This window comes from Myxocyprinus asiaticus, chromosome 24 (genome assembly GCF_019703515.2).
Source record: "Myxocyprinus asiaticus isolate MX2 ecotype Aquarium Trade chromosome 24, UBuf_Myxa_2, whole genome shotgun sequence".
Lineage (NCBI taxonomy): Eukaryota > Metazoa > Chordata > Actinopteri > Cypriniformes > Catostomidae > Myxocyprinus > Myxocyprinus asiaticus.
In genome coordinates this window covers 45,363,860-45,388,401 of record NC_059367.1, presented here as the reverse complement: position 1 = coordinate 45,388,401, position 24,542 = coordinate 45,363,860, and the positions used below count along the sequence as shown (strand labels likewise).

Genomic DNA, 24,542 nt, shown 5'->3' with positions numbered 1-24,542 from the left:
GCTAGTGAGATGGGAAATTCACTTCCAGCACATGTAAAATCAGCACTGATGCCCCCCAGGGATGTGTGCTCTCCCCACTACTCTTCTCCCTGTATGCAAATGACTGCACCACCAAGGACCCCTCTGTCAAGCTCCTGAAGTTTGCAGATGACACAACTGTCATGGGCCACATCCAAGATGATGATGAGTCTGTAAACAGAAGGGAGGTTGAACGGCTGGCTCACTGGTGTAGTCAAAACAACCTGGAGCTGAACACGCTCTAAACGGTGGAGATGATTGTGGACTTTAGGAGGAACACCCTAACATTGACCCCCCTCACCATTCTAAACAGCACTGTGGCAGCAGTGGAGTCATTCAGGTTCCTGGGCACTACCATCTCACAGGACCTGAAGTGGGAGACCCACATTGACTCCAGTGTGAAAAAGGCCCAGCAGAGGTTGTACTTCCTTCGCCAGTTGAGGAAGTTCAACCTGCCACAGGCCCTGCTGATACAGATCTACTCGGCAGTCATTGAGTCTGTCCTCTGCACTTCAATAACTGTCTGGTTTGTTTCAGCTACAAAATTGGATATCAGAAGACTACAAAGGACAGTTCAGACTGCTGAGCAGATAATTGGTTGCCCCCTGCCCTCCCTTCAAGAACTGTACACTTCCAGAGTGAGGAAAAGGGCTGGAAAAATCACTTTGGACCCCACTCACCCAGCCCACTACCTTTTTGAACTGTTGCCTTCTGGCAGGCGCTACAGAGCACTGAGCACCAGAACTGTCAGGCACAGGAACAGTTTTTTTTTCTTCAGGCTATCCATCTCATGAACAGTTAAAACTGCCCCATTGAGCAATAATTATGTGCAATACACAGCTTAATCTATTTATCCAACATACCATACCTCTTCTGTCATTACATTCCCTTGCTTCTGCATATAACAGATTTGTATATTGTACATGCGTGTGTGTCTATATATATATATATATATATATATATATATATATACATATCATTCATTGACATGATCTGAGCAAGTCTTGAGCAGTCACAGATGCTGGGATATTTTCACATATTTCATCATATCTCATGATCACTCTAATTTCTCGTGAATTTATGTGAGAAAACAATGTTTTGCTTTTGGTCGGGGTTACCTCTTGGTCAAAGGTCTTGTAATTTGTGCACCTCATCTGCATTCTGTTGTGTAGTTTGAGTGCTGATAAGACAAGAAGACAACAGATAACAACAAACCTTGTTGTGTAATGTGAGCAGTACTGTGATTCAGGTAGTCGGGGGTTGGGTAATGAGAGCCCGGCTTAAGTCTCCAATAACGCGCCCAGCAAGCCACGTGATGAGATGCGCGGCAACTGAGAATCCCCCTGGTTTTATATCATTGTTTTCCTATGTGTGTGTTTGTTTGTAGGATAGTGAAACAGGAGGCGTTGCGAGCACAGCAGGCCTCTCCTGACAGAAGTTTGAGCAGCAGAACGAACAGTTGTGTTCACACCAGACCCACAGATATCCTGGAGCTTCTCAGCAAAGCTAAAGAGGAGTATCAAAGGGTAGCGTTGCATTTTTTATTGTTTTTTACAATAGCAAGGTTTCTGGTAAAAACCAAAAGCAACTCGACCTAGTTTTCCAAGTAGTAAAGAATATCTTCCCTGGACTACATTAAGTGGTTTAGCAGTGTTTAGTGTTTAAGCAGCAGCTTCAATGTTTAAATGGGTCATATCCAGATTCTCACAGAATCTGCATCTGCAAAAATCCCTTTGCATCCCTTCCCTCTTCATATGTAAAGGAAAAACAGCTGCTGGTTTGCTGTTAAATCTAATATAGTTTTTGACTGCCCCATCATTCAATAACAGCCTCTTTGCAGAACTGCATTACAACAGATTCATAAAACAATACAACAGATTCATAAAACATTTCACACTGAAATTTGCGGCTTAAATTGTTAAGATCAGACTGAAATGATCAGGTATCTTATTAAAAGCCACTAACAGTGCTGTACACAACCAGAAACAGCACAAGCTTTGACATTTTATTCTTATTTTTAGTTCTTCTAATTTAGGAATAATAGTATCTATCCTACTTCCTCAAGTTTCTGTACATCCAGTGGAGGCGTAATTGACATTTGTGGGTGGTCAAGGCCATTGCCTTTTCTGTCTGATATCAGAAAGTTACAAAAGTTCTGAACAAATCATTTTTGCCACTTAGTTCCGATAAGTGCTCTTCTTGGACTGGGGAGGAAGTTTTCAGTTCTGAGATTAGTGCGTTTTCATTGTAAACACACTAATAGACTATTATTTCAGAAGATCAATGATAATTTGATTTCTCATATGATGTGCATAATCTTTACATGCTAGATATTCACCATCTTTAGAATGAAACCATTAATAAACCTTTCCTAACAGTGTTGATACACCAACAAACAAGACTAGTTTGATAGAAACACACTGATAGTGAGTTTATGTTACTGGTGTGTGTGTGTGTTTGTAGAGTCAGTCGATTGAGAGAGATGTTCAGATGAAGTCTGAAGACGTGCAGTCCCAGGACAAGAGCGAAGACATAACAGACCGTACCGCAATGACAACACCACAGGAAAAGGTACAGCTAAAAACTACTCTACTAATAACACTGATCTGACTGACAGTAGTTCCGCTGTGTCTTGCGTCCTCACTAGTTAAAGGTGCATTCAGTAACCTTTGTCTTTGTGTCATCTTGGACTTGGCTTGGATGCAGCATCATTTAAAATCAATATTTTTCAGTTTCTGATGTCATTGTAGAAATGTATTATTCACAGTCAGCCATGATTACTTTAATCAATGAGTGAAAGTGTCAAATAACAGGATGGTTACTGAGATTAAGTGAGTAGTATTCGGCTGGTCATGTGATTCTTAAATGGCAGCCCCCATGAGGAGAATAAAACAGCTTTTATAAGGTTACTGATATGACTGGATTCTTCATTATATTGCGAGTGCTTATGATTTCCTATATATATATTGCAAAATTACAATTTATGTTTTTATGAGTTCAGCTTTTTTAATGAGGAAAAAATTACTGAGTACACCTTTAAGGGGTTACAAGGGGCGTAAACGTTAACAAATACCATGCATGAATTTTAAACCAAACAAATGAACTCGAATATACAACAAAAGGGCTTGAAATGAGAGGCAGCATTTTACTTGAGATTCTATTTACATAAGGGATGTTAATTGATTAAAAAATCAAGCCATTTTCAGGTTTTTGTCCCTAAAACGCTCTTGAGTAGAACTACTTTCTTACACCACGGATTCAGTGACTTGCTTTCAAACTAGCAACAAGGGCTTGGGCTCATCACTTTAGAACTATTAACAGGGGCTTGTGCTTCTTTTAAGCATTTATTTAAGTAAGGCATGATGATTAGCTGTTGTGGCTCTCTTCAGCTGTATTCGTCAGTAACATCACTTTAGATCGCCAAGTTCAATTAACTACACTTCTCAGTAGCAGTCTGTGTCTTGTTCATGAGTGTCTGTGAGTGCATCTGTATGTGTGTGTGTGTGGGTGAAGTGATAGACGGCGAGGTTGCTTTTCACAGAAATTAAAATAAATGTAGGATTTTATTACAATTATTTGTCATTCTTATCCGATTTACTTAGCCAATGTCTTTGTTTTATATGGTTATTTTGCTATGATAGCCTGTACAACTCTTTGAATGAACTGAATTTGGCGAACTGATATGGAACAGTGATGCGGTCAAGACCTGGAACTACATCATAGCCATGCGTTTACTAAAAAATAATCGCTCACCTTAGAAAGTTTGTTCTCCAGAGCTGACGAGCACTGACTCGGCCTGATTGGAAATCGGGACTAAAAACTAGGTTGTGTAATCCAGCCTTAACAGATACAATACGTGCCTACACACTACGGGTGTAATGTTATGAGATTTTCACAGTATGAACTGTGTTAAATACCGTGGTATTACGGTATCACGGTGTTAAGGTGCATTGCTAATATTAATTGCAGTTTAATATTTAGTTATGGCTAAATTTAAACTAAAAAAAGATATGTTCCCTACTACAATTTAATTGTATGCCATACTGTCAAACATAATTGTTTTATTATTTTAAGGTTTATAAAATTGAATTTAGCAAAAACAAAAACATTAAAACGAATAATTTGTAATGATTACTGGCCAGGTTAACAGTGCATTTGATTCAGTTATTGGTTGCTTTCCTAATTTAGTTTGATTTGAAAACATATCTACTAAAAAAATAATTATAATTATTTATTGGTTTTTTCCAGTACTGTCAATTTTTTTACTACAGTCTCACTGTCCATTCCTGTATGCTTAACCTTGTGCGACCCCGTGTTTACATGCGTGAACTTAGTATTTTGGCTTTGTTATATGCAACGCATAATTTAAATGAATAAAAACCGACTGAATACTGCTCACAAGACTGTCATTTAAAGGGTGTGGCAGAAGTTTAACCAAGTCACGTGACAAAACAGCATGCCATTGATTTCCATGAAGCGCTTCTACATACGCAGTGCCAACGAAAGTGCCTCTGGTAGACATCTCTACGTTTTTTCATTGAAACCTGTTTGGTTGTAAAGAGTAGAGTCTCTCGTTTCGTTTAATATGCCACTTTAAAAAATCCATTAATGTTTTGCATGTCAGAGCGCTGATAAACATGATGTCCACATATGTGGAAATTGGCACCCCATTACCTCAAAAGTAGAAAAAACATGTTAGTTGTTTTTAATAACTTTCAACATCTGTGGGTCATTTTGCTTAATTTTAATATACATTTTGTTATATTTTATTTTATCATTGTACAATATGATTCTATTCATTAACATTAGTAAATGCATTCCTATATTTACTGTGCATTATCACATTGAGAATAAATGGATTCATCCAAAAGCTGAAAATGTTTGCTATCAGAGGCTTTATATGGAGTTAGGATGAAAATAAGGTGCATTTCGAACTGTTCTGAGACCAGTGAAGACAGACAGCATACTGGAGGTTAAGTCCTTCACTAAATAGGGAGCATCCTATAACTTTCTATGCAGCTTTCTAAGTAGCTTTCTAAGTGCATTCAATCCTAAAATCCAACCAAAAGTTCAGTTTCAGGCTGCAGATGATGTTTGGATCACTCAACATGTTTGAAAGACATGTGACAATGATAATCAGTACATAGATTCAGAATTGTATAATGCTACATTTTATTTTAACATGGTTTGCAGTGATTGGATGATGCTGGTCATTACTTGGAATCAGAATGAATTATGCTAATTTCTGATCTATTGTCTGTAACATCTCAAAAACATGAAAAACCAACACTCCTAGAAAAAAAAAATCGTATTTTCTACAGCTTATTATTATTTAAAATGTCACAACTTAGTCCTGCTGTCCACATATGAGGACATTCATTTTTAACTATTTGCTCTAGAAAAAAACTTTGTTTATTAGGAGCTACTAGTTACAGCTCAAAAAGGGAAATAGAAATTGCACACAGCAGTTATGCTCGGGTCTCAGGAGTATAAAGCACTTTAAGCCCATTTAGTCATTTACAAATAAAACATTATTATTAGTAGTAACATTAAACATATTTTAGGCCTACTGTTCCACTGCACTTAAGCAAATAAATGCATGAAAAAAAACAGTCGATCCATCATAATGTTGCATATAAGTGCTTCCTTCTGCTGCATTGAGTGTGACAAAAAGCACAACCATAACTTTAGTCTACCTACTGTATAAAGCTAACGAGTCATTACAAATCATGTAAAACTTCTATCTGCAGTTTTTTTTTACAAAAGGGGGTCTTATAATTTATTATCCTATACAGTGTATTTTCACTTGCATTCGTCTCCGTAAATTCTGTGAAGATCCTCGCGGAGATGGTACTTCAGGTTTTAAGTGTTTCCTGCCTGAGTTGACACTTTTTATGCAACAAATCTTGCAAGCTGGATAAGTCAGAAACATTTATCATTCCTTGTGGGTCTTTAACACACCCAAAGTATTCCCACACCGCGAACCTCAACTGCTTTGTTCAGAAAAATTAAGTTTCAAGCTCCGACATGTCTGTGTGCTGCACTCATGACGTATGCGTGGCGCCTTCAAAACGGAGTGATGGTTGAATGTAAAATTAGTAGGGATGTCATAAGTCAATAAAGATTAATAAAGTGTCATGTAATTAATAAAGTGTATATAAAATAAAAATTTCTAGTATGTATGTACAATATCAATGGCTATATTTTTTAAATCTAATTACATAGTAGTAATAAATATTTAATATGAAATTGGGCCAGTCAACTTGGTCATGAATAAGTCTTTTCTATTCTCCTCAGTCAGGTCACTCAATAGTGAAGCAGATCACAGTGGAGGAACTGTTCAGCAGCTCTTTACCCAAAGAAACGCCTCCATCATCAAACTCCACCCCAGCGGACAGCATGCGTGGGCTGATCTTTGCCCCTCCACCTCACTCTGTGGAGCCTCTTTTGACCCCGTGCTTTACTGCTGACCCAGGAGGCCCAGCACTGGTTTCCATGCTCCAGGGTGTCAGCGCTAGACACCCCCAGCACCCTATCACCCCCAGAGCAGCAGAGGAGAGCGTGGTGGGGTCCATTGGTCCTTTTCCTCCTGCATATATGACTCCGCTCACAGATAGGCTGCCCGGGTTCCTGCCCAGCCCTTTAGTCACTCCACAGAGCTTCAGAGAATCTGCCTGCAAAGTTTCAGCATCCTTCACAGGAAAGAGCACAACATCAGCACAGGTGAGTACGACACTCTCTGTGCCACAGAACGTGTTACCTTAAACCAGATTTACTCATTCCTGCTCTTGAAGAGCAACATTCCTGTAGAGTTTGGTTCCAAACCTGCTCCAACAAACCCGCCGTTAATTTTAAACCCAAAGACCTTGATTAGCCTGATTCACACTATGCTTAACCCTTTGTTAATGTTATTTTTAACCCTGGGTTAATGGCACTTTTGAACCCTCTTCTTGTCTATACAATGTAAGTCAATGGGGTCCAATACTTTCAAGTTCCAAAAAGGACATAAAACAGCATAAATGTAATCCATACAACATGCGTGGTTTAATTCATGTCTACTAAACCGATACCATCGGTTTTGAGTGAAAAAAACTAATCAAAAAGTTCCGCCCAACTCTCTCAAGCCCATTTGTAATCCTGGACAGCAGCAAAGCATAGCAATTCCAGCGTTACAAACGTCACATTTGCAGTGAAAGCGTGAATATAAAGTAACCGCTGTTGACAGTCTAAACATAAGAAAAAAATGTGTTTTAGGAGACCACATTCTGTAAAAACTTTGTGAATTTAAATGCACAATCCAGAAATAATAATAGCCACAGAATGTAGAAGGGTTGACACTCCTAAAAATAATCAGTATTTTTATTCATTTTTGTTTTCAAATTGAGGGGAAAAAAGTTATGAATGTGACTGTTGTGATAGAGGAACTTACGTGATGAGGGACAACCTTCTAAAACGCTTTGAAACATGTAGACTTTGACCTCTGAGACATCGTTTTGATATCCATTAGCAGCAGCAATATTACATGATAACTGTTTCATTTTTTATCATATCACAATTTAAATCGCAAAGTTCAAAATTATCCTTTCCCAAATGTTGGCTATAAAAGCAATAAGGTTGAAACAAGTCACAGATCAAATCAATAGTCAGCAGTCTATCAGATTATCATTGTAAAAGAACAAGCATTTGTGATTATCCCATTGAGAACCATATGATCTCATCACATTCGTAATGCATTTAGTATGGGTATTTACAGTAAAGAACACTTTGTTTGAGTTTGAGATATAAGCTATATAAGCTGTAAAGCGTTAAGGATGTGACAGCACTGAAATGCAGCTACCTCATAAATGTGGCACTTTTAATTTTAAAAAGAAGCACTGGTATTATTGTGTATTATATAGTGTATTATTTCTTAGGCATTTCCTTTTCTTTCTGGAAAATTATTATAATTAACATGCAGGGAAAATAAAGTAATTTGATTCCTCTTTTGCAACCGTGAAAATGACTGGTTGAAAATGTTGTTTTAGAAATGGTACACACGTCATGTAAGATAAAAAATGCAATTTCCTAAAACAATTATAATAATCCATTAAAGCTCTATAATACAGTGAAATATAGGCCTATGTAAATGAGTAATTTAAAAAGGGTTTTGTTCCTTTGCTTTAAAATGTATTTTCCATGGTTTGGTTGACATTTCTATGGAATTGCCCCACACCATCTACTCACCTGTCAATCAACAATTGAAAAAAATGTATCTTAACCTCTTACACTTGGAGTGGCCAAGCCAAACCAGGCTGAGAGGGGGCATATATCACTATATATATATATATATATATATATATATATATATATATATATATATTATGTTATTACTCAACAACCATTTGCTTGATCTGCACAAAATAGGTGTCGTTTTAAAGCGTAGACTCTTATCTTTACAATGAATATGATCTGACCAATTCTAAACTGCTAACTACTGCTTTTAAATTTGCTGACAAAGTAGAACTGTTTCATTTTCATAATTCGCAAATTTGCAATAACAGCAATCGTATTTAGAACCAGTAAAAAGATCAAAAGATCACACAGCCATGTGTCATATATCTTTGAAAAGGTCTTGATTAGTAGAATATAACAAGCAAAAAAAATTCACTCAGAGACCAAATGAGTATTAGCCTGTGAAATGCACATGAATGATAAACCGAGAAAACAGAATCATCACATTTTGGTTTATAACTTAAAATAAACCTTGATATGAAAATGGCATATCATAACTTACAGCAGAGGGCTCTGAATAAAACAAGCAGACACTCAACATAATACAATGAGTAGATCCTGAAATATTCTTCAAAGAGTGTCATATGCTATGGTGGCTACCGCTAATGGTGTTTTCCTGAGTAACCACTGGGTGGCGCCATGATGATTCTATTAACTGATTTCTGTTTCTGGTCTTGAGAGTAATGTAAAACTAACCGAAACGAGCGATCCAGACGGAGAACAACAACCATTTAAGTGTTATTATAACTTGTGCAGTTGTTGTCTGTCATAACAACTCAAAGTAGTTAATTATATAGGGCTGGGACGATTCATCGACGTAATCGATGTCATCGATTACAGAAATACGTCAATTTGCATAACATGCGTCGGCACGTCGCAATGGAGTAATTAAAATGGCAGCGCCCTGTTTAAGTATGGATTTCCCCCCAAGCTGCAGCTAAAAAAAAACTTGCCTATGGTCATCTAAAGCGTGAGAGTATTTTAGCCAGAGACCCAACAATGTGGTGCTGTGTAAGCTAAGCAAATTGGAAATGGCTCATCACAGCAGTACAACCGCCATGAACGAACACCTGAAGCAAAAGCATCCCGGAGCACTTTGTCAAGACGGCAGCAAGGCAGCACCGTAAGTCCTGTTTACTTTTTGTCCCCACCCAAGCATGACGTATTAGTATTACAACACGTGTTTCTGTTTGTAGTAGTTACTTAAAATTGATTTTCTAAATGTTTCCTCATCGCCCCCATGTTAAAAGTAATTTCTGCACCGCTGCTAACGTAGGGATACGTCCTCTTTTTCCCAGACATGTACTCTTTTTCGGACCTTAAAAAAGTGTCCGGCCGGGATTTCTAAATTTGCGAAAATGTCCGGGATTCGGGTTTAGTTGCATTATGATGTGCATCTGGTCTAATATTTCATTGTGTGTGCGCACATATTTGCATTGCTATAACCCCTCTTCTCGCCCACCAGTTGGTTTATTATAAGAGGCTTGCAGCAACTATTGGCCAAATTCCTGCCTGTCAATTTCTCCGCGAACGTGTGAAGCACTGTTGTGTTGACAGCAGCAGCAAATGACAGCTGAGTGGAAACAATGCCCAAACGAAAGTGCAAATTTACAGAAGATTTGCACAGAAAATTCCCATGCTTTCGTCCAGGTCGAGATCCGTTTGAAGCAGAATGTATGACAAAGCTGACACTTACGTGTCAGTTTCTAATAAAGGTGCAAGTGATTTAGAAGCACACATTAGCTCTGTGAAGCATAAAGTATCAGCAAAAGGTGGAAGTTCATCAGGTAAATTAATGGATTACTTTTTGCGACCAGGTAAAATTGTTATCACATTGCTTCATTTTCCATTCAAAATAATACTAATAGTTAATAAAGGTACACTTATGACATAAAATATTTTATTTTAGTACATGGACATTCAAAAGAATGTTGGAAATTTTTATTTATTTATATATATATATATATATATATGTTATGCTAATAGAGTGTCTTTTTCACTGTATTAAAGTTTGCATTCATAGTAACACTGTTTTTTGTTGCAGAATAATGCCCTGCAGTGCACACTTTGTTTCTTGTATATTTGTTTGTGTTTAAGAGAAGATGATTTAATAAAATATTGAAATATTAATGACAAGTTTTTTATATTTATTTTGGGTTAATTAATTGTTATATCAAGTAATAATTATAAAAAATCTTTAGAATAATTGGCAAATTAGTCGTTATATTAATCGATAAAAAAATAATCGTTAGGTGCAGCCCTATAATTATATCAACATAACTAACCTCTGACCATAGCTTCATGTCATCTACATACACGTAAAAAAATTAAATAAATAAAAAATAAACCTTCATCTCGACTCTGTGAAGTATAGGCACCATAGAGCCACATGTTGTTTGACAATTTCTATAAATGAAATATTTTACTTGCTAACAATATATGCAGATGTGGGTGAAAACACTGGAGACCGGAAACTGAAAACATGTGAATCATGGAACACTTCCGTGTTCAGAAAAAAGGTGGATAGCGACGGTTTCTCTGGGATCGATTCACTGAAACATGATCCTTCACGTCATAGATGTCTGATCATCCTCACTGGCTGTCTGTAGAGTGTTGGAATCCATATTTGGAATGTCCGTGTGTCTGCATGGGGCAAACAGACTCAGAGCGCACATACATAGACTGAGACATACAGGTGCATCTCAATAAATTAGAATGTCGTGGAAAAGTTCATTTATTTCAGTAATTCAACTCAAATTGTGAAACTCGTGTATTAAATAAATTCAATGCACACAGACTGAAGTAGTTTAAGTCTTTGGTTCTTTTAATTGTGATGATGTTGGCTCACATTTAACAAAAACCCACCAATTCACTATCTCATAAAATTAGAATATGGTGACATGCCAATCAGCTAATCAACTCAAAACACCTGCAAAGGTTTCCTGAGCCTTCAAAATGGTCTCTCAGTTTGGTTCACTAGGCTACACAATCATGGGGAAGACTGCTGATCTGACAGTTGTCCAGAAGACAATCACTGACACCCTTCACAAGGAGGGTAAGCCACAAACATTCATTGCCAAAGAAGCTGGCTGTTCACAGAGTGCTGTATCCAAGCATGTTAACAGAAAGTTGAGTGGAAGGAAAAAGTGTGGAAGAAAAAGATGCACAACCAACCGAGAGAACCGCAGCCTTATGAGGATTGTCAAGCAAAATCGATTCAAGAATTTGGGTGAACTTCACAAGGAATGGACTGAGGCTGGGGTCAAGGCATCAAGAGCCACCACACACAGACGTGTCAAGGAATTTGGCTACAGTTGTCGTATTCCTCTTGTTAAGCCACTCCTGAACCACAGACAACGTCAAAGGCGTCTTACCTGGGCTAAGGAGAAGAAGAACTGGACTGTTGCCCAGTGGTCCAAAGTCCTCTTTTCAGATGAGAGCAAGTTTTGTATTTCATTTGGAAACCAAGGTCCTAGAGTCTGGAGGAAGGGTGGAGAAGCTCATAGCCCAAGTTGCTTGAAGTCCAGTGTTAAGTTTCCACAGTCTGTGACGATTTGGGGTGCAATGTCATCTGCTGGTGTTGGTCCATTGTGTTTTTTGAAAACCAAAGTCACTGCACCCGTTTACCAAGAAATTTTGGAGCACTTCAGGCTTCCTTCTGCTGACCAGCTTTTTAAAGATGCTGATTTCATTTTCCAGCAGGATTTGGCACCTGCCCACACTGCCAAAAGCACCAAAAGTTGGTTAAATGACCAAGGTGTTGGTGTGCTTGACTGGCCAGCAAACTCACCAGACCTGAACCCCATAGAGAATCTATGGGGTATTGTCAAGAGGAAAATGAGAAACAAGAGACCAAAAAATGCAGATGAGCTGAAGGCCACTGTCAAAGAAACCTGGGCTTCCATACCACCTCAGCAGTGCCACAAACTGATCACCTCCATGCCACGCCGAATTGAGGCAGTAATTAAAGCAAAAGGAGCCCCTACCAAGTATTGAGTACATATACAGTAAATGAACATACTTTCCAGAAGGCCAACAATTCACTAAAAATGTTTTTTTTATTGGTCTTATGATGTATTCTAATTTGTTGAGATAGTGAATTGGTGGGTTTTTGTTAAATGTGAGCCAAAATCATCACAATTAAAAGAACCAAAGACTTAAACTACTTCAGTCTGTGTGCATTGAATTTATTTAATACACGAGTTTCACAATTTGAGTTGAATTACTGAAATAAATGAACTTTTCCACGACATTCTAATTTATTGAGATGCACCTGTAGACATGGCAAGAGGGCACTCAACACACATTTTATGAAGTGATGGAATAAGAGTCCAAAGAAATATGAATTTTATCATTATGGACATTATGGACTGTGGATATAATTTTAAGTATTTTTTAATTTATTTGTTTAGATTTTTGCATTCATAGTTTTCATTTATTTTGTTTTAGTGTTCAATAAAACCTGCTTGGAGATGTTTTTGGACACTTTGATAAATAAAAGTCCACCTTGGGATCCATGGTTCCAAATGCTATATCTTTGGATTGCATTGTACTATCAACAGTTTTTTTTTTTCCTGGTATAGTTGACATATTGAAGAACAACACCAGCGTTAATTTAATGACCTTCCATACTTACTATCTAAAGGTATAATGTCAAACATGAATAATGACAGAAAAGTGTATTTTTAACACTCATGTTTTGTGTGTTTTGTCAGCATTGTATCATGAGAGTCTCCGAGCATGATCAAAATATATTTTCTTCAAATTTTGAAAGGTTTTCTAAAAAATTGTACCATGCATTTGACCCTCTTTGCTATTTAAAAAACAAAACAAAACACAATTCGAGTTATAAGCTCTTTTGGGTATGCCATTTAAGCATTAAATCCTTAAAATTGGCTTCAGGGTGTAAAGGGTTAAACTTGCCAGTTATGTGCAGATTTTCAATACAACAACCATCCAATTAAAATTATGAGTAAAAGCGCACATACTGTATATAAATTCATGGAACATCTTGGATATGCTTGACATTAGCATGCAGTAACTGATGTAGTGAGTGATATATCCATTGCAGTGATGAAATCAGAGACCTGTCCTTCGAAATCTGAACACAAGTGGTCACAGGAGATACATGTTAATGGCCAGCGATGTGTCCCGGCTGACCACTTGTGATCAGATGTTCTAGACATGACCCTAGACATTAACTAATGTCATTTTGATGAATTTTGTTTTTCTTAGCAAATGTAGTTATTTTATTAGCTTACTGAACATTGAAAAATTGCAAAGCCATCGTCACTTACAGTAGTTATTTTTTTCCCTATTTGTCATCCCTCTCTCTGTTTGTCTTTCTCTCTTTTTGTGACTCAGAGTAAAGAAGTGAATGCTTTTACACAGCCTCAGACTCTGGTCAAACCCATTTCAGTAAGTACACCCTTTCAAATATTGTCATCTGTTGTTACGTGTGACACAGGCTAAACTTTTGCAATATTGATCCTTATTGTCAACATGGTTTTGTATTTAACTTTGCACCATTCTGGACATGACAGGCTTGCCCAAGTTGTTTTTTATAAAAGGAATGTTCTGGGTTCACCAGTTCAAGTTCTATGCACAGCATCTGTGACACTCTGTGAGCTACAAAAGAAAAAAATCAGATTCAGTGCTTCTATTAGTTTGTAAAAATAAGCAGAAATCACATTTACAATAATTCTATGTGGCATGACATTGCTCTGGAATAAACTTCATGCCATCTCCAACCATAAGACATGGGATACCTCATATGCCATTGCCTGAACCTTGGACTTAGGATAGACCTCACCAAAATTTCCGGCCAGGTTGAACTGCGATGCACCTCACTGATCTCGGCCTGCATCACCTTGGTCTAATGATGGACTACACTCTTGAAATGGAATACATAGACTATCAATAAATTGCCAACAAAAGTCTTCATCAGCCAACTAACAAAGGACAATGCATCTATATGAACTTCTGCAGTAAATCCAGGATGAACTTCAAAGACATCAGTCATTAATCTTACAGTTCATACAAATTTTTTGCTTAAACACTGGCCCTTAAATCAAATCAAATCACTTTATTGTCACACAGCCATATACACAAGTGCAATGGTGTGTGAAATTCTTGGGTGCAGTTCCGATCAACATAGCAGTCGTGACAGTGATGAGACATATACCAATTTACAATAACATCAAATTAACACAACGCAATTTAAACATCTGTTATACATAATTAAACTCGACTTAAAACATCAAATTAACACAACACAATTTAAACATCTGTTATACATAATTACACAACTTAAAACATCAAATTAACACAACACAATTTAAACATCTGTTATACACAATTACACTCAACAATATACAAATAGTAACATACACTGTACAGTATACAATATACCGTTTTTTTTTTTTTTACTATATAGATACTATATAGATACACATTATTCAATAAAAATTAAAATATATATGAAAAAAGTATATATATAGAATGTACAGTATTGTACTGTATTGACATTCAGGCTGTCGGTTGATAGTCAGTTGTTAAGAGAGACATAATATAATGACAGTAATATAATTTATGACAGTCCGGTGTGAGATAAAAGAGTAATAAAGTGCAGGGCTGATGTATTTTGATCGTGGGAGATCAAGAGTTCAGAAGTCTGATTGCTTGGGGGAAGAAGCTATCGTGGAGTCGGCTGGTGCGGGTCCTGATGCTGCGATACCGCCTACCTGATGGTAGCAGTGAGAACAGCCCATGGCTCGGGTGGCTGGAGTCTCTGATGATCCTCCGAGCTTTTTTCACACACCGCCTTGTATATATTTCCTGGAGGGAGGGAAGCTCACCTCCGATGATGTGTTTGGCAGTTCGCACCACCCTTTGCAGTGCTTTGCGGTTGTGGGCAGTGCTATTGCCGTACCAGGCGGAGATACAGCCAGTCAGGATGCTCTCCACAGTGCAGGTGTAGAACCGTGTGAGGATGTGGCGGTTCATTCCAAACTTCCTCAGACGTCTCAGGAAGAAAAGGCGCTGATGAGCCTTCTTCACAACGACTTCAGTGTGGACGGACCATGTGAGTTCCTCAGTGATGTGGACACCCAGGAACTTGAAGCTGCTGACTCTCTCCACTGGTGCTCCATTGATGGTGATTGGACTGTGTTCTGTCTTTTCTCCTGAAGTCCACCACAAGCTCCTTTGTCTTACTGACGTTGAGGGAGAGGTTGTGCTCCTGACACCAGTGTGTCAGAGTGTGCACCTCCTCTCTGTAGGCTGTTTCATCATTGTCAGTGATCAGACCTACCACCGTCGTGTCATCAGCAAACTTAATGATGGCATTGGAGTTATGTGTTGCCACACAGTCATGTGTGTACAGGGAATACAGTAGTGGGCTGAGAACACAGCCCTGCGGGGCTCCAGTGTTGAGGGTCAGTGATGAGGAGATGTTGCTGCCTATTCTAACCACCTGGCGTCTGCTTGACAGGAAGTCCAGGATCCAGCTGCACAGCGATTCCAGTCATTTAAACAAGTTATTTTCGATTGTTTTGGAACAGGCACAATGGTGGATGTTTTAAAGCATGTGGGGACTACAGACAAAGAGAGGGAAAGGTTGAAAATGTCCGTAAAAACACCAGCCAGCTGGTTCGCGCACGCTCTGATGACGCGGCCCGGAATGCCGTCTGGACCCGCGGCTTTGCGGATATTCACCCGTCGGAAGGATCGGGTTACATCCGCTACAGAGACGGAGAGTGAACTAACCTCTGTAGCTTCGGCCGTGAGAGCTCTCTCCGCGAGGGCGGTGTTATTTCCCTCGAAACGAGCATAAAAAGTATTTAGCTCATCCGGTAGAGAGGCAGCGGTGTTCATGGCGGAGTTTTTATTCCCTTTAAAGTCCGTGATGATGTTAATTCCCTGCCACATGCTTCTAGAGTTGGTGGTGTTAAACTGTCCTTCAATCTTACTCCTGTACTGGCGTTTTGCTGTTTTGATAGTTTTTCGGAGGGCATAACTGGCTTGTTTATGCTCCTCCGCGTTCCCGGAATTAAAAGCGGAGGTCCGCACATTAAGTGCCGCGCGAACATCGCTGTTGATCCACGGCTTCTGATTCGGATAGATTCGCACAGTTCTGGTCGGAATCACTTCCTCTACACACGTTCTGATGAAACACATTACGCTATCAGCGTAAAGCTCGATGTCGTCATCAGAGGCGGACCGGAACATCTCCCGGTCCGTGCGATCAAAACAGTCTTGTAGCGTAGAGTCTGATTGGTCCGACCAGCACTGGATCGTTCTGAGGGTGGGTGCTTCCTGTTTCAGTTTCTGCCTGTAAGCGGGCAGAAGCAGAATGGAAGAGTGGTCCGATTTGCCAAATGGTGGGCGGGGGAGGGATTTGTAGCCATCCCGGAACGGAGAGTAGCAATGGTCCAAAACCCGGTCCCCTCGTGTGTTGAAACTAATGTGCTGGTGATATTTTGGTGCGACTGATTTTAAACTGGCTTTATTAAAGTCCCCGGTCACAATGAACGCGGCCTCAGGGTGCGCGGTTTCCTGCTCACTTATACTCCCATACAGTTCCTTGAGTGCCCGGTCTGTGTCGGCTTGTGGGGGAATGTACACAGCAGTGATAATGACCGCTGTGAATTCCCTCGGTAGCCAGAATGGTCGACACAGAAGCATAAGAAATTCCAGATCAGGAGAACAGAAAGACTTGATGGAATGTACGTTCCTCTGATCACACCAGGATTTGTTGATCATAAAACATACACCACCTCCTCTAGTTTTACCTGATAGGTCTTTCGCTCTGTCCGCTCGGGAGCATGGAGAACCCCGCGGGTTCAATGGCTGAGTCTGGAATCTCCGCAGACATCCAAGTTTCCGTAAGGCAGATAACGCAGCAGTCCCTCGTCTCTCGTTGGAAAGAGATCCGCGCTTTCAGCTCGCAGAGCTTGTTATCCAGAGACTGAACATTTGCCAGTAGAATAGTGGGTAGCGGGGGTCGATTTGCGCGGCGTCTTACTCTGATGAGAACGCCGGCTCTGTTTCCCCTTTTCCTCCTGCGTTTCCGCGGCCGTGCTGCCCAGACAAAGGGCTCCGCTTGCGTGTTTGTAAACAGCGGGTCGGCATTGAGGAATGTGAAGTCCGGTTTACGGTGTGAGATCGCTGAGCCAATGTCCAAAAGTGTTTGTCTGTCGTAGACAATAAGGCAGACAACATCCAAGACAAAAAACATAAGAATTGTAAACAAAACAAACAAACCATTGCTATGTTGTGTCGGAGCTCGCAACGCAGCAGCCATACTCGGCGCCATCTTGAGTCCAATATAACACTTAACACTTAACACTTACTTAAATAATTTTAAACCATGACTTGCACTGCACATAAATAATTAATATTGGCATTATATTCATGCTGTTAGCCAGAGGGGAACTGGCCCCCACAGTGAGCCTGGTTTATCCCAAGGTTATTTTTCTCCATTAACCAACATCTTATGGAGTTTTGTATTCCTTGCCACAGTTGCCTTCAGCTTGCTCACTGGGGTTATAAATACAGTAATTATTTAATTACTTATTTCTAAACACAATTCACAATTGAATTTAATCAAACTACACAATGATGACTCAGACATTATAGATATTACAGATTTATCTTCTGTTAATGCCTGATCTTCTGTAAAGCTGCTTTGAAACTGTGTGTTGTGAAAGGCGCTATACAAATAAAAATGATGACTTCAAAATACAAAGTGATTTAAAAGTATAGCCACATAAACATTATGTTGTTAACATAAGTAACAAGTTAGTTGTATTCTAGCAGACACTTCTATACATAGGGACTTACAGTATAGTACACTTATTACAGGTTCAGTCCCCCTGGAATGACCTGAGGTCAGTGGCTAATGGCTCAAACCAACAACCTTCTGGTTATGGAGTTATATATGTGCCAAAATTCTGTGCACGCAAAATGATAATTTGAGCGCACAAAAATGTTCTGTGCGCGCAAGATGATATTTTGAGCATGCAAGTTGATATTTTGAGTGCAAAAAAGTCATTTTGCATGCGCAAGATGATATTTTGATTGCACAAAAATGTTTTGCGCACACAAGATGATATTTTGAGCGCACAAAAGTTATTTTGTACGCACTTGAATTCAGTTTTGTAAAGCAATGTATCTTCTTGCAAAGATTAAGAAATTTTTTTGCATGTGCAAGATCTCACTCATTCTCTCAGAACTTTAGACTGCTCATTTGCTTTTCCAACCATATTCGGACAAGTCCCACATCCTACTCCGATTATAACGCTGTGACCTTGTTGAGCAAACAAGCAGTCAAAGCTAGGAGCACACACAGAGTGGGTAGGAGGAAAGAGCGAGTAAGATCTGGCACACGCGAAAAACAGTGGAGTTACGTAAATTTCAGAATTCTGTGCAAATTCACCTTCAAATAAAGGTTTTTCAAGTGCAAAATTGATTTTTGTTTGCTCAAAGTTCATTCTTCTTTCCAAAAAAGTACATTGCTTTCACGCATGTGCTAAATACCTTTTTTGTGCGCTCAAAATATCATCTTGCGCCCGCAGAACATTTTTGTGTAAAATAAAATCTTGCACGCTCAAAGTATAATTTTGCGCACATAGATCATATAACTCCATATCTGGTCACCAGCCCAAAGCTTTAAGGCACGGTCACATTTACCGTATGTGTCCATTGACCCGTGGTGAGCGAAGCAGGTATTTTCAGTGTATTCCAATGTGAGCGTAGCGTCATGCTCGCGAGGTGGATTCTCATTGGAATTAAACAGAAATGCCCGCTCGGCTTTGCTCACCACACGCCAGTGGACACGTACGGTTACATTTGCATGCCGAAATTCCACAGACAAAGAAAGTGTGGGCGGATGTTGAGCATGTGTGAAACCAGTTAATTGCCAAGCAGCCTATTTTTTTAATGTTGTGAAGTTAAAAAGAAACTCGCCGCTAAAATGATATCCTTGTCCATTTTGAATATTCAGTGTAGCTGTGTACAGTGCACCACCCACACATAGGTCACTGCCAAACTAAGCAACTTCCTATTGGTCAACGCGGAAAATTTCACCTGTGAAAGTTCACCAAACTTTAACTCCACACGAAATCCGCGAGGGGAAATTCTTCGCCACCATTTTACGAAATTAAACGATCACGTGGATTCCCATTGAAACTCTGTAACTTTCATTATGCGCACAGGGATATCTGTAAAGCACTGCTTACATAGAGCAAACTCCACCTACAAAATCATCCGCCTGGAGAAGTAGTCCCACCAATAAAAGGATGATGTAGACAACAGCTTAAATAACCTTTTTTTTTTTTTACACAATGAAGGTATTTTAATGGAGATATGATGTATATCATATATCATATATCCATACAATGCAAGTCAATTGGGTCCAAAACTTCCAAGCTCCAAAAAGGATGTAAAGGCAGCATAAAATTAATCTATATGACTCAAGTGGTTTAATCCACATATTCTGAAGCGATACAATCAGTTTTGGGTAAGAAATGGACCAAAATCACTATACATTTTGACATCCGCAGTCATTGGTAAGTTCATAAGAGAAGCTCGTTCACACACTTCTTTGAGCTTAACGCATGCGCAAAGCACTCGTATGAATTACTTTTATGCTGCCTTTATGTCCTTTTTAGAGCTTGAATGTTTTGGATCACCTTCACTTGCATTGTACGGACAAAAACACCTCATACAGCCTTAAAAATGGCAGCTAAGCAGCATCTGTTTGGTGATGCAGTTTATAAGCTAAATTTAAGACAAGTCAGACCCTTTGTGTTTTTAAGTTATTTGATTTATATTGTGTTTTGGGTCAAATTTCAAAAGAAACAAAGAAGGGTGAATTCAGGACAACTGTACAAATTTTAGGCATTGAGATAAATTTACTCTAACCCTAAATGTGCTGAGATGATGGAAGCTAACTTATTGTCTTACTCAGATTTTAATTCAAATTAAGTTTCAAAGTTCAAAATGAACAGCTTTGTACTTTCAGTGTTTCAGGCCTATTAAGGCGCGGTCACATTTACCTTTGAACAGCGAAAATCCACTGGCGAAATTCAGTCTTTTCAATGGGAATCCACACTAATGTTAATTCTGCGCAATGGACATTTGTGGATTTCACGTGGAGTTTAAGTTTAGTGGACTTTGATAGGCAAATTCGTGGTGTTGACCAATAGAAAGGTGCATGGTTTGGCAGTGACCTCTGTGTGGGCTGTGCTTCGTACATCACAATCTTCACAATGGACAAAGATATAATTTTTTTTGGCAATTTGTTTTTTTTCTTGTTTCACATGCGCTCAACATCCGCCTATGCTTTCTTTGCCCATGTAATTTCACCGTGCAAAGGTAAATGTGACCTCGCCTTTAGACCTGTTTTTATGTCTTCAGTCTATCTCATGTTTATTTGAATCTGTCCTATAAAGGCAGGTCCAGTTGTCCAGGGGGAGGAGTCTTCACTGCTACTGTCTCCCAGTGTATTTCAGCATTCTATCACCAAGACAAAAGAGCCACCAAAAAATCCCACCTCCCCTCCATCACCCACCAGCACAGATCTGCCCTCTGTACTGTACAGTCGAGTTCATTTACAAGATACACTTGTACATCTCATAAAGGTACAAACATTCACCCAACACTACTATTAATGTTTAACTGTTGGTTTGTAAGTTAAAGTAATCCACTACAAATTACTTATTACTTTTCTAAAAATTGTATTAGATTACTTCACTCATTACTTAATGGAAAAAGTAATCACATTACTAATTACTTCACTTTTAAATTACTTCAACAAAAAAATTTCACAGAAAAGTTTTTGTTTTTCCGTTCATTGTGTCTCTGTCATGAAACTTTCGTAAATATGAGCAAATTCGCTGTAATTTGCACATAAAATGTACCTTCCTGAAAACTTTCCACCAGATTCACAAACGCTTTGTATTCCACAGATTTGATAGTAAAATGTGTGTATGTTAGTGAATTCCAAACATTCATAAATAGTGTGCACGTTCATTCAAAATTATCATAATCCATGCTTATGAAAACACCATATAAGGAAGGCACCAGACTCGCTGGTAAAAGCTGTTAACATCTATGTGGACCAGTAATGAAATAGTTTTTTATGAATGAAGTGCATTCACATTGTAAAATGTTGATTTAGCAAGCACAATATCGTCTCAGAAAGTGAGGACTCACTGTCATTGCATGTTTTTGCTGTCATATGATGCTCTTTTGTGAATCAAACAGTTTAAGAAGTCAATAAAAATGGTTTGACATGAGTGTAAAAAATTTTCAGTTCACGCCGGGAGGATGTTCACCCCCATTAACCTTCGCTGGTTCAGTTCGCAGTGCATCTCAAGCATCAACTGTGAAACTTTTTGGGGTAAATCATGATTGGAACAGTGATATACTTGCAACTGGAAGAATCTTCAGAGAAATAATGAAAATGCCTGAAGATGATTTTTGATCGAAATGCTGTAAGATTCTACAGATTTGTAAAAAGATATAACAGATTTGCAAGCTATATACGATTATGCAGGCTTTTTCAATTTTTTCCCCATTGTGTTGTGCACGCACCTTCCTGCAATGTATTTATTAATGGGTTTAACAGCATTAGCACTGACCATCCGTTATCAGCTGAATGCGATTTACCGATGCTTATACTCAATTATGAAACCTAAATTATAAAGCTCACTTATATCAAGTAAAAAAAAACTGTCTAACCAATCACGTTAGATGGCATTAATTTTTTCGAGAAAAATCAAGCACGTCTGCTGGAAAAACGATATGGCATGTTAGGGAAAAAAATATACTTTGAAAAAATTAATTCAAGCAGTAAAAAAACATTTCTAAATAAGTATAGGCTATAGTTTAAAAAGAAAACAAAGCTTTTTTCTTTTTTTAAACTAATTGATGCTATTTTTTAAGGTTAATCTCACTCATTCAATTGTTAGAGTTTTTTCATTACTTATTTAATTTCACTTCTATCAAAATGCAGTCACGTAATTTTTCCTGAAAGAACAACACGTTCTGATGTTTTATGCACGATTTACATGTGGACGGAGCAGGTGTAAATTTCGTTCATACCAATGAACATTTCGAAAATACGAAAAATGTTCATGAATTTACATCAGAACGGCTTTACGAACTATTTATTCTGCTCATGTTCATGAATGAGGCCCATTAAATAAAATAAAAAATTCTATATACTGTAACCTGAAATAGTTCCAGGAACTAGGAAGAGTACCTGCAGTGGATTTAACACCTTTTTTATGTTGCTGCATAATTCACACACTTCCATTTGCTATTTGATATGCTATTTTTTGATTTTACTATTTTGAAATGTGGAAAATAGTAACATTTAAATAATAAGTAGATGTGTCCACATTTTTGACTGGTTGTGTGCATTTACTTCATGGACACGGAATTTGTCCATCATAATGTTGTCTTAATGTTAATTTGGAGCTAATGTAACCTGATTTTATTTGGCTTACCATCTGTCTTGATTCTTTTCAGAATGATGCCCGTTTCCTAAGTACAATCCACGAGGCTTATGTTCAAAGCCTCACTAAAAGCCTCAACAACATCAAGTTATAACCACACAATCTGCTGGAGCCAATGTGTGCTACAGATTCAGCATTAACCACTGAAGCTGTCATTACTGGACTACACACTGGTTCTTAATAATGTGTTCTAAATCCTGAAGCCATACACTGTTGGCCCTTATGAACAGTAGTTTCCCAACTACACCTGACTGTCCTATTGCATCCAACTGGCTGTAATATTCCATTGCACTGAGATTCCCCACTGGAAACATAATGGTATTCTCAACTCAATCTCATGACCTCATGCCAATCTCTTGTTTGACAGTCTTTTTTTTATGATTTTGGACCCACTTTATATTAAGAGTCTTTAACTACTATATACTTACAGTAAAACAAATATTTAGCATTTAATACAACATGCTCGTGAGATTTTTGCAGAAGAACACGACACATACTGTATGTACACAATAAATACATCAAATGCTTATTTTTTTAAGCATATAGTTAAGACATCTAAAATAAAGTGGGACCTCCCAGTTTGTAATGCTTTCAGTAACTCCCTGCAATTTGACTGCTTATGTTAAGGGACTTGTGCAATACCAATCATTGCCTTTTTGGGAAATTGCTTTTCATTTATGACTCTGCTTTAGACATTGGATATATGATATGGTGATGAACAAGAAAAGATGTCAGTAAGTTTAATAAGCCCTGAGTTTTTGTTTTGTAGCATTGCAATACAGAGTTTACACGTCTCAACGGGTTCCCATAGACGGTAAATAACTTGTTGATGTTAAAAAAAGTATATGGGAAAAAAAAGCACTTATTCCCTCTTTTCTTACAAACATAGTTGATTATTTTTGGCTTCAAAGATAAATTAGTGAATAAATAAAATGTTGGGAAAGATTAACTTTTTTTTTTCTCCAATACCACGGTTATGATTAAATGGTAGACTTTGTCAGCACTGGTGTACCAGTAATGGCTCCATTGATGTATTGCCTTTCTTTAATGGCAAACAGAGTTTGTTTTAAGTGAAATCAAGACTGAATTTTTGGTGTTCCCTAACTAATGTGTTGCATTATCGGATAGTTTGTGAAATTGTTCTGATGACAGTAGGTCTGTGGGGAAAAAAACAATAAAAAGCAAGAATTGTAGTCATTGCATAAACAAGGTAATTTAATATATATATATATATATATATATATATATATATATATATATATATGTATATATATATTTTTATACAGTTTTGTACATTAGAAGTATAGATAAAATTGCTTTTGCTTGTAATGATTACAGGTTCATCTGTATTTTTTATTTTATTTTTTTAGACCCATTCTAAAGTGTTGTTTTTTTTACAACCATACAAGGCTTATGTACTTAATATATTTACACTAAACAACAGAGCCAGTTTGAAAATGAATTCCACAAAAATGCAAAATGTTTAATTTCATTTCACTAAATATCATGGAGAATTGTAAAACCTCACTTCAAATTAAAGATGATACTGCATTGCTGCAACAGCAAGACTACATACCATTTTGAACAACATAATGCCTTTCTTAACAAAAATTAATAAAAAAAATTTCAAATGAGGCATCTTGGCATCTTGCACCTCTCTCAGGCTGGGTGGTGCAGCTGCCTTTTCCTTCCTCTGCTGTTTGCTGTGGAATTTGATGAAGAGGCTCC

At 38.1% G+C, this 24,542-nt stretch overlaps 1 protein-coding gene across 1 annotated transcript in view; it reads left to right on the top strand.

Moving 5' to 3' along the window:
- Positions 1 to 24,007, top strand: part of LOC127415227 (mRNA-decapping enzyme 1A-like) — a 47,561-nt gene extending 23,554 nt beyond the window's left edge. The window contains exons 5-10 of the mRNA XM_051653883.1: positions 1,406 to 1,544; positions 2,482 to 2,589; positions 6,316 to 6,741; positions 13,654 to 13,707; positions 20,745 to 20,933; positions 22,828 to 24,007. Of these exons, the coding sequence (XP_051509843.1) occupies positions 1,406 to 1,544; positions 2,482 to 2,589; positions 6,316 to 6,741; positions 13,654 to 13,707; positions 20,745 to 20,933; positions 22,828 to 22,908 (997 nt within the window). The 3' untranslated portion in view covers positions 22,909 to 24,007. The remainder of the gene's footprint in view (positions 1 to 1,405; positions 1,545 to 2,481; positions 2,590 to 6,315; positions 6,742 to 13,653; positions 13,708 to 20,744; positions 20,934 to 22,827) is intronic.
- The last annotated feature ends 535 nt before the right edge of the window (positions 24,008 to 24,542 follow it).